The following is an 18261-nucleotide window of genomic DNA, read 5'->3' as shown; positions in this document are numbered from 1 at the left end:
TGTAATACCTGTGGCCAAATAGAGAACAGTGTAGGTGTTTTTATCTGCCACCTGGACTTGGTGGACCCCAATTTGCTGGTAGCGATGCTTGCTGTGGAATAAGATGGCATCTTGCTTCACTTTGTGTGCCACCTCAGGGTGGCTGTCAGCCACTTTGAAGGTCTCGGGTGGAGTCAGCTGTTCTCCTTCTTGACACTGTCAAGAGAGACATGTAGGTCACCAGATTAGGATCAACAACAAGGATCTCTACAATGAACAGCAGCATTGCTCCTCCGAACACCTGGATCCTCTAAAGCAGGGGTAAGAAACCTCTGGTCCTCTACATGTTGCTAGACTCTAACTACCACCAGCCAGCATGGCCAATGGTTAAGCATAATGGGAGTAGAAGCCACAGGTGGCAAACCTCTCCTCTAAGGACCCTTTGGGGTTTGGGACCTACCAACGGACACTCGGCACATCTGCAAGCTTCTCTGAGCCACAAGGACTAGAAATTTGCTTTCCTTTTTAAAATAAAAAAATATGCACTCTGCAAAATATTAGATACCATCTCAGTTAAATAGAATTTTTGTCCCCAGAAACTGGGTGCCTTGTAAGTTTCTCTTCCTGCCCTCCTCTCCATCACTACATAATGTACCACAAGAATGCCCCATTCTTTTCAAACTCCCCACATCCAGATTTAAAGGTCACCACAACCCATGTTGCTTATGGGCAAACTGCAGCAAAAATGGCACAGGCATCTACCCACAGTCTCCTGCTGATGACATATCAACAGGGTGCTTCCTTCACTTTCAGTTCTGCACAGCTAGGAACGTCAGAAGAGCCTGCTGGATCAGGCCAGTGGCCCATCTAGTCCAACCTCCTGTTCTCACAGTGGACAACCAGATGTCCATGGGAAACTCACCAGCAAGACCTGAGTGCAAGAGCATTCTCCCCTCCTGCGGTTTCCAACAGCTGGTACTCAGAAACATATTGCCTCTGACCATAGAGGGAGAACATAGCCACCACGGCTAGTTGCCCTTCGACCAGAGGATATGCCTCAAGTCTAATCCATTATGGGAAGCAAAATTATAACCTTACCCACTAACATTTGCCTATGTCCCTTACCTGCCCAGGCCTCACAGTGGGGAGCTGGCCATTGTAGCCTTTGAGCGGTGATGTTCGGAAGACTTTGTCAATGTCGCCGACAGTATAGACACAGACTGCAGCATATCCCCTGGGAATAAGAGTGAGAAGCAATAGGTCAGCTTTATTTTTTATTTCCCTATTTCTCTGTTAACACAACAATCAAAGCAGCTCAAGGGAAGAAAAAAGAAAAGGCATGAAGGCAGCATGCCACAACATGAAATGGTAGAACGACAGCACTAAACACATCAGTGAAAAGACAACCAAGGACTATAACAATTCCTTAATACATCAGATCGTTTATTAAAAGCTAGTTGAAATGTTAAAAAGCTTTCAGACGCCACTTTAAAAAGAGAGAGCAAGCCTGGTGGATCACCACTGGGAAGGTATTGCATAATCCAGGTGCCACCACCAAAAAAGACCACGCCTCTCAAACCCACCAATCTGCTGTCATGTACCATAGAAGGGCCATTGCTCAGCCATAGAGCAGATGTTTTGCGTGCACAAGGTCCAGGCTTCAGTCTATCTCTTCCCCAGCTAGGCCAGTCAGTGTCACCAATACCATGCTAGACCATTTCCAGGCGGTCTCCTGTCCAAGCACTGACTGCTTAGCTTCGGCAAGGCAGCTCTGCCATCACATCATATATCTTACCTTGGCACACCTCAAACCTAAGTTGCATCCACACCAGGATCCCCTAGTGGCACACAGAAAGCCCCTTTGGCAAAGGGCTGTAGCTCAGTGGTACAGCATCTTCCTTGCCCGCAAAAGGTCCTAGGTTCAGTCCCCAGCATCTCCAGGTAGGGCTGGGAGTGTCACTGCCTGAAACCCTGGAGAGGTGCTGCCAGTCAGTGTAGACAATACTGAGATAGAACGCACCACAATCTGACTCGTTTTAAGGCAGCTCCCTATATTCCTATGTATGTTCCTTCTAAACAAAGTTAGATCACATCCACAGCATGCATTTAAAGTACTCTCATGCCACTTTTAAAGCATTCATGGCATCCCCAAAAGAATCCTGGAAACTGTAGTTTGTGAAGGGTGCTGAGTTGTTAAAAGAGCCCCCACACAGAGCTACAATTCCCAGCACCCTTACAGTTCCCAGGGAATTTCTTTCGGGAGAAGTATGACTGCTACAGTGGTATTTCAAATGTATGCTGTGGATTGGGGGTGGATGGTCCATTAGGGTGTAGGAGGCGCTGGCCCACCAGCCTCACTCAGCCCTAGCCAGCCTCCACCTGTCCGCCTTCTTACTTACAACCAGTCCAGGGAGCGGCACAATCTGCCATCTTCCTCCTCCTCTGTTACAGTGCTGCCATTGTAGAACTCTACACGGAGGAGGATGGGGCCAAATTAGCATTAGATGGCTCCGCCTCTCATTGGCTCTAGCTCCACCTACTGTTGAGCTCTCTGCTTTCCGCCCCACCAGTCCCAAGGAGCACCAACCGCCACTGTTGCCTTCGTGTTCATTTACATCTAGCCAAGGAATAAGACACTCACCACTCATTCAGGAAGAGCCCATAGACTCTCGTCTCCGGCCAATCAGCAGCCTCCACAATGAAGACATCCTGCAGCCGGTTAAAGTGCCGGTCAGTGGCAGAGTCCACACACAGCAAGGTGGCCTTCAAGAAGGTTGTCCACTTGGCACCAGAGAGGGAGCCGCTGCCTCCTTGGTCTCCCTGCAGCAATGGGAAGGAGGGATCAGTGGTTAACTGCTCCTGGGCCAGATCCATGGCCACTCGGTTCTGTTTTGTTACTTAAAGCCTGAAACTGTCATTTGCATCCTGGAAAGCTTCTGCATGGGGGGTCAAAAGTGGCAATAGGAGACGTGTCAGCTGCTTCTCCCAGGGGAGGCTTCAACAGCCGCCGCCTTCCATTCAGCTGCTAATGAGCATGTGGTTCTTCCAAAGGTATTGTTACCTTGTAAAAAGGCATCAGTGACATTCTGCCATTTGTATAGAATATTTGATGTCCCACCTGTTGGTGCTGTTCAGTTCCTGTCTTCTTTCATTTCAGCTCCTCACTTAAAATCCAGATGCTGCATTATTAAAACGCAGAGGAGTCAAGTTGGGAAGCTTCACTGTAAGAGCTGGCCAATAAAGTATCTCTCTACCCTAAAGGTCAGTTCAAGTCATCCCCTGTCATGCCTCCACCTTGTCCTAGAACAGAGGTGGGAACTTCAAGCCTGGGGGTTGAAAGCCCTCCAGACTCCTCTACCTGGCCACTGCGGACTCTCCCCAACTCACACCCCATGTCCCCTAGTTTCACCCTCTTTAGCCCTGCTCCGTGCCGTCCTCGAGCGCTTTTGCCTGTTTGGAATGCGTTCCTGAACTACGAAAATGTTTCTTGGTTGCCTGGATGGAGGGTGGGGGTGTATATATACATGTGTGTGTGTATGCACATAGATGACCACAGGAATTTTTCCAGTGGGGGGCAAAGTAAAAACATTGCAATGGGGAATCAGGCTAGTTTCTCATGCAAAAATTGAGAATAGCGCCTGTATATTTTGCCTGGTATCTCAGGCTCCGAAAATGCTAGAAACTTACTGCTCTTTTTATAATGAAACCCAGGGATCTGGAGATTATGGTTCATTGGAGGGGCACCAACTCCCCTTCTTCCCCATTTGGGCAACTGTGTGTGTGTGCGGCACCTCAGACTTCAGCGTGGCTGGAATATAACCTACCGTACAAAGGAAAAAGTGGCATTACTCTGCCCACTGTTGCCTCTTGCATAAGTCCACTTTTTGATTCTCTCTCTCTCACACACACACAGTTTCTTATGATGGAATAGTCTCCCATCCTAAAATAGCCGCAGTTATTTCAGGATAGTAGCCTGAGGGTCATATTCCCATTTTTGCTATTAAGCAGATACCAGTGGCTTTTTAAGGGTCGTCCCTGCAACACCTTCCAGCATCTTTTTACCTTGCACAGCTGAGCCACCCTGGACACGCTCGTCGGGGCCGCTGCATTCTTTGGCCATTCCGGGTTCTCCTCTCGGAAGAAGTAGTAGATTTTATCATTGTATGCCTCATTTTGCTTTATGACAGCAGCTTTCACAAACTGAGGCTCTGGAAACGGAGAAGACAGAATTGCAGCAAGGTGAAAAGGGATGAAGCAGGTCATTCAATTCACATTACATTACGCTGATGCCATGATAAACATTTCTTACAAGTTAACAAAGAGCTATACACAACCCAAAGAGAAGGAACCAGTGGCTCCTGCAACAAAATGTTGCAGTGTAGAGGATTCAAGGCACTACATTCCATTCCTCCACCTATCCGACTCAGCCACCAAATCAGCATTCTTTTGCCACTGAGCATGCTCAGTCCTCATTGGGCTGTTTTTTTGAGGGGGGACCCACCCCTTAGAGTTTTCCCCCCCGAAATACTTTCTATACTTCTGCAAGTCTTGGGAACATCCGATCCTGCTGATTGCTCCCTCTTGTGCATGAATGGTACCATAACAATCCACACCTAGTGAAATGAGATTATTATTATTATTATTATTATTATTAATTATTATTATTAACAAAGCTGTCCCAACAGAGGAGAAAGCCGTATCAGCCACCTTTGCTATACACTGGAAAACTTACTGGCACTCCCTTTCCTCTCCACATGAACTCAGAGGGGAAAGGCCCTCGGCAGGTATGCATCGAGTGGAACGTTGCGCCACCCGAGACTCATTACTGTGGTTCCCCAGCATTAGGGGAACTCTGTGACGTTCATTACACAAAGGGCACCTGCTTTGTTGTTATTGCCTGCTCCAAGCCGCTCCCTCCAGGGCAAGGGCTGTGTTGGTTTAAAACTGGCAGTTCCCGTTTCTCCCTCGAGTGTGACTCATTTCCAACTGGGAACACATCAAAAACCTTCAGGTTTCCTTCCTCTCAAGAACTTCCACCTCCCATGAGTAGAAGTTTCATCAGATCAATAACTTACCAGGGTCATTCACACATTACACCGAACACAGGTGCAAGCCGTCTCTACACACGCACAAGTATATGCATAAAAGAGCGGCCTCTTGTTGATTTGTACAGCTCAACTAATGTGCATACAGGAACATAGACTGTACACTCGCTGACTATACACTTGCTGAATGTTACATTTGAATAACTGCTCAATCATTTATATATACAAGAACACAGATGGCATATGTGCTGAATGGAGGGATGCAGAGAATATCTACTAAATCCGACTTAGTACCGGATTCCAACTGAATTCGATAGTCTGCTATCTTTTCGGACTGGCACTGATTTCTTGTGACGGGCTGCGGCTGTAATCAGCATGGATTTTTAAAAAATAATTTCCCGATTTTACGTAATTATCTTCATAATTTCTTCTAAGCTTCTTCATTTGTAACAGTGTGTAGATGTGATAAATAGGAAAAAATAAACCACGTGGAACACCATGATCGTTTACATAGGCATTTACGTTAAAAATTACACAATTTTTTTTTCAAAACAAAAAAACCAGCAGATCAAATTGGCAAATGCCAAAGCAAGCGGGAACAAAAAAAGGGCAGATCAGGATCGAACAACGGAGTATCAGAATACAAGCGGATGGGAACTAAGCAGCGAACCCTATCCCTAGTTGAATGCAATGTGTGAACACCCCTATAGAAAGGCCTCTGTTTCTAGACATCAAGCCAGCACCAGGTTTGAAGGAGGTCTTCAGCAGAAGTGTCTTCTGAAAGGACCCCTTCAAGCTTAGTTGGCCCAGATGGTGGGCAGTGGCATTGCTCTGAATTAGTGCTAGGTGCCTGGGAACTGCCATTTTCAACTTCCCACAATGCCCCTGGCATAGCGTCACTCTTGGGCACTGTGGAAAGATTTCAATGGCAGCTACCAGGCACTTTTTAAGAACATAAGAAGAGTCTATTGAATCAGGCCAGTGGCCCATCTAGTCCAGCATCCAGTTCTCACAGTAGCTAACCAGATGCTGCTTTGGGAAGCCCACAAACAGCACTTGAGCACTCTCCCATCCTGCTGTTTCCAGCAACGGATATTCAGAAGCATACCACCTCTGACCATTTTTTTAAAAGTAAGGGGGGCAGCAGTTGCCCAAGAATACTGTATGCCGATGTCAATCCTGAGCCAATTTTTAACCAACAAGGTGGTCCCATGACTGAACTCCCATCAGCCACAGTGAGCATGGTGATGGTCAGGGAATGATGGGCGTTTGTGTCCAGCAACATTGGGAGGGACACAGGGCTTACACCCTTGGATTTCAAGTAGATAATACATCTTAAGGTCTTTGAACCCTTGAACACACTATAGTATTTCTAAATAGCATTAAGTATTATTAAGTCAAGGGTTAGTTTAACTTCCTTAATTGTCTCAGTGGCGTGATGCTGGAAGGCAAGGGAGAGACTGAGCAGAATATTGGGGTGCCCCATCCATTTAAGACCCCCCCTTTCAACACCTGGAACACTCACTATTCATCACTGTGTCACTAGTGTACAGCTCTGCAGACCCACGAATCCGACGGAAACGAGGAATCCGCCCATTGTACTGGTGCTTCTTGATGGTAGAGTAGATGTCCTTACCTGCAAGACAAGAAGGCAACAAGATTATTAAAAAGAAATGTAGACCAGTGAAGTAGACACAAACCAGAACCTTCTCATTTCACCCTACAAGTTGCCAGAAGAGGGCTCCAGATAAAAACAAGACACAGTTGCCTTAAGTGTGCTTTGCATCAGAAGGTCCTAAATTCAATCTCCAACATCTCAAGTAGGGCCAAAAAAAGACCCTTGTGTGAAGCCCTGGCCAGCCACTGACAATCGATGTAGACCCAGAATGGGGAATCTGTGGTTCCTCCAGATGTTGCTGGACTCTCAACTTCTATCGGCCCCAGTCAGCATGGCCAATCGTCAGGAGTGATGGGAGTTGTAGTCCAGCAACATCTGGAGGACTACCACCCCTGGTCTGTTCCTATGGGAGGTACAAAGAAATGTCTTTATTCACTTTCCACTCCTTTTAAAGGTTTAGCAGGTCCCTTCTGCTTACAGATTTTTCTATAAACCCATGAAGTTGGGGGATTTTTGTAATAATGTCATATTTGGTCCCAAATACTTCAACTGAAGCATTCTTCTTCTCCTTTATTTGTAGCTTTTAAAATCTGATGCACACACGAGCCAGCGTGATGTAGTGGTTAGAGGGTTGGACTATGATCCTGTGCTGTGGCAGCACCTACTCCCTGGAACTCTCTGCCTAATGACATCAGGGAGGTGTTTTTGCTGTATTGTGCTTGGCACCTGATAAGAACTTTTTGTTTAGGCAAGCCTACCCAGACATGTCATTTTAACATGCCATTTTGTCTTATTATGTACAGTTGTTTTCAAACTAGTGATTTTATCTATATCTTCATAAAGGTTATGTCTACTTGTTTGTAAATGTTTTATCAGTATTTTTAAAGTGTAAACTGCTGAGAGGCTTCCTATTCAATCTTCTCATTAAATAAATAAAATACTCAAAACAATCTTGCAAGGTAGGGTTAAGCCAAGAGATGGTGACTGGCTTGAAATGAGCCAGTGAACTTCATAGCCAGAAAGATTTGAAACCAAGGCTCCATACACACTGTACATTTAAAGCATATGATTTCCCCCAAAGATTCCTGGGAACTGTTCACCCTCACATAGCTAGGCTCCCCAGCACCCTTAACAAACTACAGTTCCCAGGATTCTTTGGGGGAAGTCATGTGCTTTAAATGTATGATGTGGACGCAGCCCAAGTTCCTCTGGTCTAGTTTCACCATACTATCTATGCTGGTTCTCAGTACAGAAGAGATATTGCCCCTGTACTGTGGAATGGCTTTCCCTCTGCCTTACATGAAGTAACAACCCTCAGTTGCTTCAGACATCTTGTGCAGACTTATCTTTTTGCCTAAACATTCCCTGACCCACAAGATCAGGCCTTGTTTTACCTGCCTGAATCCCAGGATTCCTGTTTTATTTGTTTTATATGCTTTTATGCTGCTGTTTCATTGATCTTAGGTTGCATTTTTATTTTAATATCATTTGTCTGTATATTATACACTGCTTAAGAGATTTTTTAAATGTTAAGTGATTTATAAATACTTTTAAATACAATAAGCAGCAGAAAATCGTGTTGTATGAATATCTTGAAACTTCTGGTCCAAACCTGGTACAAAACCAGCACATGCCCCTGGCTAGCTGTGGTTGATAATAACTTGGGGAGAGGTCCATGGACAACCCTGCAGTCTTAGAAGGGTGTGTGATGTTCCTGTATTAGTGTATATATGGTAAGTGCTGTTTGGATAGGAGATACATGGTAAGTGGAATGAAAGAGGAGGGGGGAGTAAATGGGCAGTAGAATGCTGGATGATTAGCTGAGTGTTTGGATGGCTGGAGAGTATAAATGGAAGGATGACAGTTGAATCTGGTGGATGTTAGTGGGTTGTTTTGGTGGGTTTTTGAGAGGAGATTGTGTGGAGAGTTGGTGGATGTGAGGAGAGGGTGGAGTTCGGATTAATACTAAGACCAGTACCTCAGGAATAGATGAAACCATATGCTTAAGTGCATTTATAAAGAAATCTTGTTATCTTTGTTATTTAATAAATATATTTGGTTTACCAAAGGCCTGATCCTTGGCTGGGGTTTCACAGACCAGAAGGGAGGGTAAGGTAAATACCAAGGCTGAAGAGTGACAAATGGTGGCAGCGGGGAAGGGAAGAATAACACCACAAGTATTCAGAGCAAACCAGAATTATCTGCATTGATACAAAGGGAGTGGGACAGCTTAAGCACTCAGTCACAGAGGTAACCTGATAGAGAGACTCAGGCAGAGTCTCTGGGAATACTGGTTATAGGACGTGACTGGTGGTGCTGCCTAGCAGGGGGATCTGTTGAGATCTGTGCTAGAGCGGGGAGAGAAACCATAAAAAAGGACAGTCTGGACTGGTGGAGTCCCTGGTGGTGCCTAGTGACAGGCAGTAACCACGAGCAGGTAGGAACCTGACAGGGAGAGCCAGGGAAGGGCATCACACGGTGCTCCAAGAACCCCTTGGAATGCCACAGAGCAAAGCTGTTGGATTGCAAGGCAAGGACTGAAACTGAAGCAAGAGGGCCTTGGCTGCATGTCACTGCTAGGACTCAGTCAGACGCTTACCATCAATAAGGACAAGGTCATTTTGATCAAGGCCAAAGGGAGCCAGGCCCTGGGCATTGATCCCTGGCTCCTTCTTCCCATCTACCTGCAGGAGGAAAGAAGATGCAATGCTGAGTTGGTATTTCCAAGACAGATTCTGCCTACTCTCGAACATCTTACTACTACAGATAGAGAGAGAGTGTCCCTATTTTCGACTTCCCTTTTTCTCAGACTAATAATAGAGGAGGTGGTGATGAAAGTATTCCTCCATGTTCATCGTGTTTTAAAAAGAATGAGAGGACAGGTTCCCTGCCCCTAAGGGCTGACTATCTCAAAAAACAGCCGAAGGGAAGCAAACAGAAGAGTGGAAATGGAAATCAGGGCTACACAGAAGGAAGAATATGTGATATTGCCATTAGACACACTTAGGCTTTGCTATAGTAACGCAGCCTTCCCCAACGTGCCACCCTCCAGAAGTTTTGGGCTCCAACACCCATCAGCCCCAGCCAGCATGGCCAATGGTGAGGAAAGATGGAAGAAGGAGTCCAATAGTATCTGGGTAGGATTAACACTGGATGCAACCCATTGTTCCCTGTTTAATTCTGCTAAGATCTGGATTTTTGTTTTGTTTTTTAAAAAAATAGATTCTTGGGGCCGCTTCTTTTTTGAACACCATACGGAGAAAATCTGTTGCTCATTGGTTGATAGGGATAAATATACCACATATAAAGGCTTCCATGGAGCAGACAAAAATTTCATCATACAAAATGAGAGTCCAATACACTGGGATTCTCCTATCACCTATGTTAACATGTAACTTTTAAGATGATCACATATTTTGTATGAAAACCAATGGTTTTCAGCATATAAATTTGGCTGACTAGGAACTAGGGCCCAAGGGCTACAGTGAAATGAGGTGGAGGAATTTTGATTTTATTTTTAATTTCATTAAACAAAATGTATACACTACTTGAATGGGGAAAAAACTCTAAGTGGTTTACAAAAAAACATTACTTTTTATTAAAAAAACAAGCAATTAAAAACATTGTTAAAACAATTAAAAAAGCAATAGACTAAAAAGATTAAAACACATCAACATCTATGTGTCTGGCTACGTGTCTAAACAAAAAAGATTTTAAGCAGGTGCCAAAACGAATACAGTGAAGACACCTGCCTGATGTCAATAGGCAGGGAGTTCCAAAGAGTAGGTGCTGCCACACTACAAGAACAATTTCTTACAAGTGCAGAACAAATAATTATGTGACACCTGTAACAGTGCCTGCTCTGCAGAGCTAAGTGTTCAAGTGGGCACATAAGGGGTAAGCAGTCCCACAAGTAAACTGGTCCCAAGCTGTTAAGGGTTGTTAATATGAAGGAAAGAGAAAGGTTGCATTAGGGAGGCATTCCTCAGGGCAGTCCCAGGCCTTTGGGGCAGCAAGGCAGAAAGGGGGGAGTCATTTAAGGCCTTAGAAAGGTGGCATAGCTGGATGGGTAAAGGCAGATGTTGTTGGTCTCCAACTCCCATCAAACCTAGCCAGCATGGCCAATGGACATGAGTAATGGGAGTTGTAGTCCAACAACATCTGGGGACCCAAAGTTAGGGAAGGCTTAGCTAGAGTCACAGGCTGCAAAGTATCAGGACTGAAAACCCTCTCCCTGCTTGCTGGCTTCTTTCCATCTGGCCTGGAAGGGTGGGGCCTTGACTGACTGCAGCTGTAAAAGGTGTCGCTACCTGAAGATGCCAGAGACCACCTTGACTGCAGGGTGTTGTTTAGGGGCTTCTGTTTGGGTAAAAGTTTAATTTCTGATGGTTGGTTTTTTTGTTTTGCTGTTATTGGGATTAACCTTCTGTATTTTATTGTTGGATTTTATTAGGAATTATAAGGATGTATCAATTCATTGTATGTTTTTTATTATTTTTGTTAACTTATTGACCATTTGAATTTATTTCTTACAGTGAGTTGTGTAACTTTTTTCTGTTCATGTTGTGAGCTGCCTTGTGCATAAATTGTTATGGAAAGGCGGCATACAAATAAACAGTGATGATGATGATGATGAAGAGCAGAGGGATAAGGGGAAGAGTCATGGATGCCAGGATCCACTGCATACCCAATTCCAGCAGGTAGGATTGCAAGCGTTAGTGCCACAGATCAACAGCTTGCCCTCATATTTTTCCAGGAGTGTGAGATAGTTCTTGGCATCCTTCTGAAAGAGGAGAAATTATTAAGGTGAAGAAGAGGACCAGAAAATCAGTAGCGGCTGGTGGCTCATATCTGTGGGTCAGTGGAATCCACTCAGGGTTTTAGTCCACACATTCAAGGAGCCTCAGCACCTTGGATAGCTCTTTGAAGGTTCAGACTAAAACCTGGAGTGGATTCCCCCTGCCCCACTGGAACGGAGCCAGCAGCTGCCACTGCAGAAAATACAAACCACCAATTCTTGGTTCCCATCCTGGGGACACCAACATCAAGAGAGGCTGCAAAGCCTGCACAGTTGGCGGTTCAGATATTAAGGTAAGGATGGGGAACCTCAGGCCTGGGGGTTGAATATGGCCCTCCAAGCCTCTCTATCCAGCCCTAAAGACTCTCCTGAGGCCACAACCCTTACTAGCCCAGCCTTGCACCCTCCTTTAGTGTTTTTGCCTGGCTGGAATGTGCCTTTCAACTCTGATAATGCCTCTGGCTTGTCTGGGTGGAGGTATGGAGCAGGAGTGGAGAATCTTTGGCTCTCCAGATGTTTCTGAACTACAATTCCTATCAGCCCCCACTGATAAGATGATGGAGTTGTAGCTCCACATCTGGAGGGCCAACGGTTCCCCACGCCTGACAGAGAGGGATGCGTGTGTGCATTTATTTGCCAACAGTACATAAAATTGTTTACATCCATTGCTCTGCTCACTTTTACCCACCATTGGTATATGGCATCCAGAAGGAAATGTAGCCCTTGGGCTGAAAACAGTTCCCCTCCGTTAAGGCTAGCAAATCCAGAGCTAGCCAAAGCATTTGTGGGTCCAACAGCAGAACTAAAACTTGGCCCAAGGTCCAGCTGCTAACTGCACAGAGCATTAGGCCATGGGGGAGAGAGGAAAGACATTGCTGAGGCAATCCCCTACAACATGGGAAAAAAGAGCATCACTGAGTTCAAACCAGAGTTGGACCCGACCCCTCCTGCATGCAAAGCACATGATCTGCCACAGAGCTAAGGTCCCTCTCCACTTGCTGAATAATTCAGAAGGAGAATACTGGTGGGGCGGAAGGCAGGAAGCCCAACAGTAGGAGCAGCCAGAACCAATGACAGGCAGAGGCAACTAATTCTAGTTCTTTCCCCATCCTTCCTCCCTGCTGAGCTCTACAAGGGCACCATTTAGACTAAGGGGGAGGAGAAGCTGGCCACCAAGGCCAACCCCTGCACTGGTTATCAGTAAGGCAGCAGGCAGGTGCGGGCTGGCTGAGAGCAGCCTGAGGTTGGTGGGGCAGTGCCCCCCTAGCCCCAATAGATCAGCTTCCACTGGAGAATAACCTTCTACAGGTTTGAAGGGGGTATCTACAGCACTTCCTCCAAACTTACACGTTTTCTGCAGCTAGACAGCGTTCCCTCTGTACCAAAAGACACCTGAATGTAAAAGGGGGAAAGATGTACACATCACTTTTAAGTCAGCCTAACTCAATTCCTAAAAGTTCATGGCCATTCAGCACAGAGAAACTGCAGAAGTAATGACAGAGGTCAACTACAACAATCCAAAGCATGGGTCATCTTATGAAATTGGGAAGAGATCTCAGGTGCAAAGGCAAAGGTTAGAAAATGGGGGGTCTGTATCTAATATATAAGTATATATAGGTGAAATGCTTTGTGCCAGCAGAACGTTGTCGCACAAAAGAATGCATAAGCATTCTGCTTGCACAACCGTTGTGTTGTATTCCTCTTTTGCACAACATTAAAACTCACCCCCTAGATAGTTTGCGATAGTGCCCGGGGAATGATGGATACAGCCCTGGGAGAGTAAAATGTATGAGTACATTGATGTCTAAGCAAACCAACTTAAGGAAAGAAAACAGCATTGAACATAAGAAGAGCCCTGCTGGATCAGACCAAAGCACCCCGTTTCCCAGAGTGGTTGCTTTCAGAAAGGCCCTAAGCAGGACACAAGCGCAACAGCACTCAAAGTGTTATCGGCCTGTTTTGCGTCCTGCCACTAGCTTGCAAATAGATTCTGGTCCCAGGCTATGGTCTGAAGGCACATAAGGCCAGCTCCCTGCTGAAGCTAAGCAGGGTCAGTGCCTGGATGGGAGACCGCATGGGAACCATATGTAAGCCGCCTTGGGTTTCTATCATGAAAAGAAAGGCGGGGTATAAATGTAATAAATAAATAAATAAATAATAAATTCTAGTTTTGAAAGACATGATTGCTGCTGGACTGATGGATCAGGCTGGCCTTTCCGTGTTGGGAGACATGGCTCATGTTGCTCCTCTGGAGAGGGGTCCAGAAAGATGGAGAGGGAGGGGAATAGAATGGTGTATCCTAGAAGAGGACATGGTTGGCTGGCAGTCTGTACAGTAGCTCTCCACACAACAGTAGGTTGTAGGTCCCACTTGCTTTATTTATGTTCATCATTAATGTTGGAAAGTTATGAGTGCTGGAAAGTTAACAGCTTCCCACCCCTGTGGCCACACCAAAGCAATTAGTCACTTACACTTTGACATTTTTCCAGACCAACTCTAGAGGGAATCCATTATTCCAAGGTTGCAAGAAGAATATTCATTTGACATGAGATGTGGGGGTAAAAAGCTATTTTTTCCAGATTTAGGCCTATTTCCAAATGGCTGAATTTGAAACTCTGGGTTAAAATGGAAATTAAAACTAAAAAAAAATCTAAATTTCTGCTTGGATGGTGAAAGGTTGACCTCAGTCTCCTTACCGCATAGTTGGTGGAGTTCTCAAAGTTGTAGTAGTAAAGCATGCCAACTGCTCCCACATAGACAGAAGGGGTGCCTTTTTCATGATAAAGCACAATGTGGTTCTCGCTGGAGTCAAACTGGAATCTTTTCTCTCCTATAAAATACAAAAAAAGGAGAAGGGGAAAATTCAACACTACATCATTGGTTCCAGAAAGGCAGGTTCCTCAGACATTCCACATGGGAATCCCAAGGCTAACAACTGCAGTACTGATGCATACCAAACCCACTGGGAACATAGGAAGCTGCCTTATATTGAGTCAGACCACTGGCTCATTTAGTTAAGTAGTGTCTACACTGACTGGCAGCAGCTTTCCAGGGTTTCAGACAGGGTTCTGTCCCAGCCCTGCTTGGAGATGCCAAGGATTGAACCTGGGACCTTCTGCATGCAAAGCAGATGTTTGACCACTAAGCTACAGCCCTTCTCTGAACTCCCAAGCAGAACCAGTCCTACCACAAAGTTCCCACCTATACTATTCATTTATAATAATAATAATAATAAAATTTTATTTTTAGGCCGCCTATCTGGCTGAATGAACAGCCACTCTAGGCGGCGTACATAATTAAAATTTAAAATACACATATAAATACAATTATAACATATTCAATTTACCCACATCTGTACACTGTAGAATTAAAATTAACCAGGGATTCTGTATGCCCGCTGCAAGAGCCATGTTTTTAGTCCTTGGCGGAAGCCTACCACAAAGGGGACATGGCGTAGGTCATATGGCAGAGAGTTCCAGAGGGTGGGGGCCACAACCGAGAATGCCCTCTCTCTAGTCCGCACCAGTCTAGCTGTTTTAACTGGTGGGACCGAGAGAAGGTCTTGAGAGGCTGATCTCGTCAGGCGGCATACTTGGTGATGCTGGAGGCGCTCCTTTAGATACACTGGACCGAAACTGTGTAGGGCTTTAAAGGTTAACACCAACACCTTGAATTGGGCTTGGTAAACAACTGGTAACCAGTGCAGATCTTCAAGCACTGGGGTTATGTGATCCCGCCGGCAGCTATTCTTAATCAACCGTGCCGCCGCATTCTGTACCAGCTGTAATTTCCGGACCGTCTTCAAGGGTAGCCCAACGTAGAGCGCATTACAGTAGTCTAAACGAGAGGAGACCAGGGCATGCACTACCCGCGGGAGCAGATGAACCGGAAGATAGGGTTGCAGCCTCTGTATCAGATGTAATTGATACCAAGCTGCCCGGCTCACTGCTGATACCTGAGCCTCCATGGACAGCTGGGAGTCAAGAATGACCCCAAGGCTGCAAACCTGGTCCTTCAGGGGCAAACTAACCCCATTCAGCACCAGGTCAATATCTCCTAATCTTCTCTTGTCTCCCACAAGCAGTACCTCGGTCTTGTCAGGGTTCAGTTTCAGCCTGTTACCTCCCATCCATTCACTTACGGACTCCAGGCACTTGGAAATAGTCTCCACAGCCAACTCCGGTGAGGACTTAAATGAGAGATAGAGCTCATTTAAAGCAGAATCATATCATTTTCAAATAGTCATGGCTTCCCCCAAAGAATCCTGGGAACTATAGTTTGTTAAGGGTGCTGAGAGTCAGTAGGATATCCCTATTCCTCTCACAGAGCTATAATTCCCAGAGTGGCTTGACCATCAAGCCCTCTTCTCAGGGAACCAGGAGGCATGCAGAGTATCCCAAAGTGGATGCATTTTAAAGCTTCATTTTAGGCACTGGTGTAAAATCATCTGTATTTGATAAAGCAAGGGGCAGATTTGCAGGCAGGGAAAGAGAAAGAAGAAAGAGATCCATAGTATGCTTTGTCCAGGCAGCTAAGGAAATATAAGCAGGGGTTAAGCACCCTCCCACTTCTCCTCCCCAAAATTGCTCCCTCTCAAAAAAGCAAACTGGGAAGGGGACCACTAAAGGTAAAGGTAAAGGTGTCCCCGCACTTGTAGTGCGAGTCGTTTCCGACTCTTAGGGTGTCTTGCAACATTTACTAAGCAGACCATATATATGGGGTGGGATTGCCAGTTCCATCCCCGGCGTTTGTTTACCCCCCAGCATAGGCCGGGTACTCATTTTACCGACTACGGTTGGATGGAAGGCTGAGTGGACCTCGACCCCTTTTACCGGAGATTCGACTTCCTCCTTCCGTTGGAATCGAACTCCAGCCATGAGCAGATATTACATGCTTCTTGTGGGTTTTTTTGTCTTGATATGGTCTGCAGCCTGATTCAATATATTCAACTTTGTTACAGCCTGCAGACCAATTCAGTAAATTCGATTTTGTTCTCCAGCATCAGTTTCACATACATTCATTCAGAAGTCAGTTCTGCCCCATTATGGCATCAGATCTGCAATTTGTTCATTTTGAAAACCCCAGAAACGTTTACATTATTTAGGTATGCTGTTTTTTAAAATAAATAAATAAATAAATCTTAAAATACGCATTTGGGTACTTTGAGCCAAAATTCAAAGAAAGAAAGAAAGAAAGAAAGAAAGAAAGAAAGAAAGAAAGAAAGAAAGAAAGAAAGAAAGAAAGAAAGAAAGAAAGAAAGAAAGAAAGAAAGAAAGAAAGAAAGAAAGAAAGAAGTGTCCTGAGCCTTCTATTAGTCTAGAACCAGGTTAATTCATTTTAAAAAATGTGGTTAAAAAAAAAGTTCTTGACCATTCCTAATTGGTTTGCATGTCACATTTACTTAGGACTTTAGCCTGTCAAAATGAGCAGATAGGAACACTGGTAGCTGCATTATGCTGAGTCAGACCACTGGTTCATCTGGCTCAGTATGTCTGCATCAGGCAGGATCCTGGAGATGCCAGAGACTGAACCTGGGACCTTCTGCATGCAAAGCAAATAATCTACCACTGAGTCATGGACCTTCCCATTTAGCCTCTAGGTTCTATGTACAGATCCTGCATTTCAACATATTTAAATCACATGGCGTTCTTCCAAAATCCTGGGAACTGGACTTTACCCACACACAGAGAGAGAGAGCTACAATTCCCAGCACATTAAGCAAACCATAGTTCCCAGGATTCTTGAGCGGGTGCTTTAAATGTATGGTGAGTATATAGCCTAGCACCTCCATAGAAGGCAAATTTTCTCACCAGCACCCAGTGCCATTTCCCAATTTTGGAATGAATGCATTCACCAGGTTATTTGCCGGCACACACCCGCCTGGAACATTTGATGCACCCAACATTAGGCATGGATATCAGGCCACCCACATACTCTGCCCCCTTTCTCTCTCTCTCAGTCCAATCTAGCAACGCCCATTTTGAGACCTACAGCCTAGTATGTGGCTTCAGCTCCCATGCTTACGAATCTATACACGAACTGGGCTCCTACTGGAAGGAAGGGTGGGGTATAAATCTAATAAATAAATAAATAAATAAATAAATAAATAAATAAAGTAGCACAAACTAGACCCAGTGCTGCCTCCGCACTCCAACCGGAAATCTATATTTGTTTACATTGATTTTGCTCTTTGATGCACAACCATCTCCCTCTGGAATCCTCCAGCCGGGCACTCCCAACACTTGCCTAATCCTGGGAACTAGGTCAGAACTATTAGCCGGGCAAAGCTAGCCAAGCAAATGAATGGAAGCCACATCATAGCAATTTGCTCAAGAGTGAAATGGAATAGATATTAAAAGCACATTTACCAACATTGTTTTCTTCTACTTGACACAGCTACTGGGTGGGTGGGGGAGGGGGAGGGGAAGAGGGGGGAAGGAACACCAACATGACATAGCCCTACTTCAGAAGACTGCAAGGACTGGAGTCACTGGCGACACAATCCCAGCCACAGGAACCTATTCTTGCTACAGCAGGGAACCTGTGGCTCTCCAGATGTTATTTCTTTAGTTACGTATTTATATTCCATACTTTCATAAAAGTGTATCAAGGTGGTACACATCACATAAAAATAAAATCAGCAAGAACCATCCTTAAAAACATCTATAAATGCTGATTGGTTAAAAGCTGCGGGCACACTAGTCTCCTACAGCAAAGCCTTTCCATTGGCCTCACCTGGAGGGGCAATGGGTTAATCAGTTCCAAAATCTGTCTGAAGCTGAATTTTTAAAAATGCACCTGAGTTGATCCAACCAGGTTAA

At 45.2% G+C, this 18261-nt stretch overlaps 1 protein-coding gene across 3 annotated transcripts in view; it reads right to left on the bottom strand.

The window, feature by feature from the left end:
- SEMA7A (semaphorin 7A (John Milton Hagen blood group)) overlaps positions 1–18261 on the bottom strand; it is a 90095-nt gene that overhangs the window by 8821 nt on the left and 63013 nt on the right. For 2 of the 3 annotated variants that reach the window (XM_061595366.1, XM_061595368.1), the window contains 9 exons: positions 14137–14270; positions 12788–12832; positions 11330–11425; positions 9242–9326; positions 6550–6660; positions 4042–4187; positions 2621–2799; positions 1105–1213; positions 9–195 (listed from right to left, as the gene is read on the bottom strand). In XM_061595366.1, the coding sequence (XP_061451350.1) occupies positions 9–195; positions 1105–1213; positions 2621–2799; positions 4042–4187; positions 6550–6660; positions 9242–9326; positions 11330–11425; positions 12788–12832; positions 14137–14270 (1092 nt within the window). The remainder of the gene's footprint in view (positions 1–8; positions 196–1104; positions 1214–2620; positions 2800–4041; positions 4188–6549; positions 6661–9241; positions 9327–11329; positions 11426–12787; positions 12833–14136; positions 14271–18261) is intronic. The other variant, XM_061595367.1, reaches the window with a different exon arrangement.

Source organism: Rhineura floridana, chromosome 14 (genome assembly GCF_030035675.1).
Source record: "Rhineura floridana isolate rRhiFlo1 chromosome 14, rRhiFlo1.hap2, whole genome shotgun sequence".
In the NCBI taxonomy this organism is placed as follows: domain Eukaryota; kingdom Metazoa; phylum Chordata; class Lepidosauria; order Squamata; family Rhineuridae; genus Rhineura; species Rhineura floridana.
Note: the sequence above shows the minus strand (reverse complement) of the source record. Positions and strands in the feature narration are given on the sequence as shown.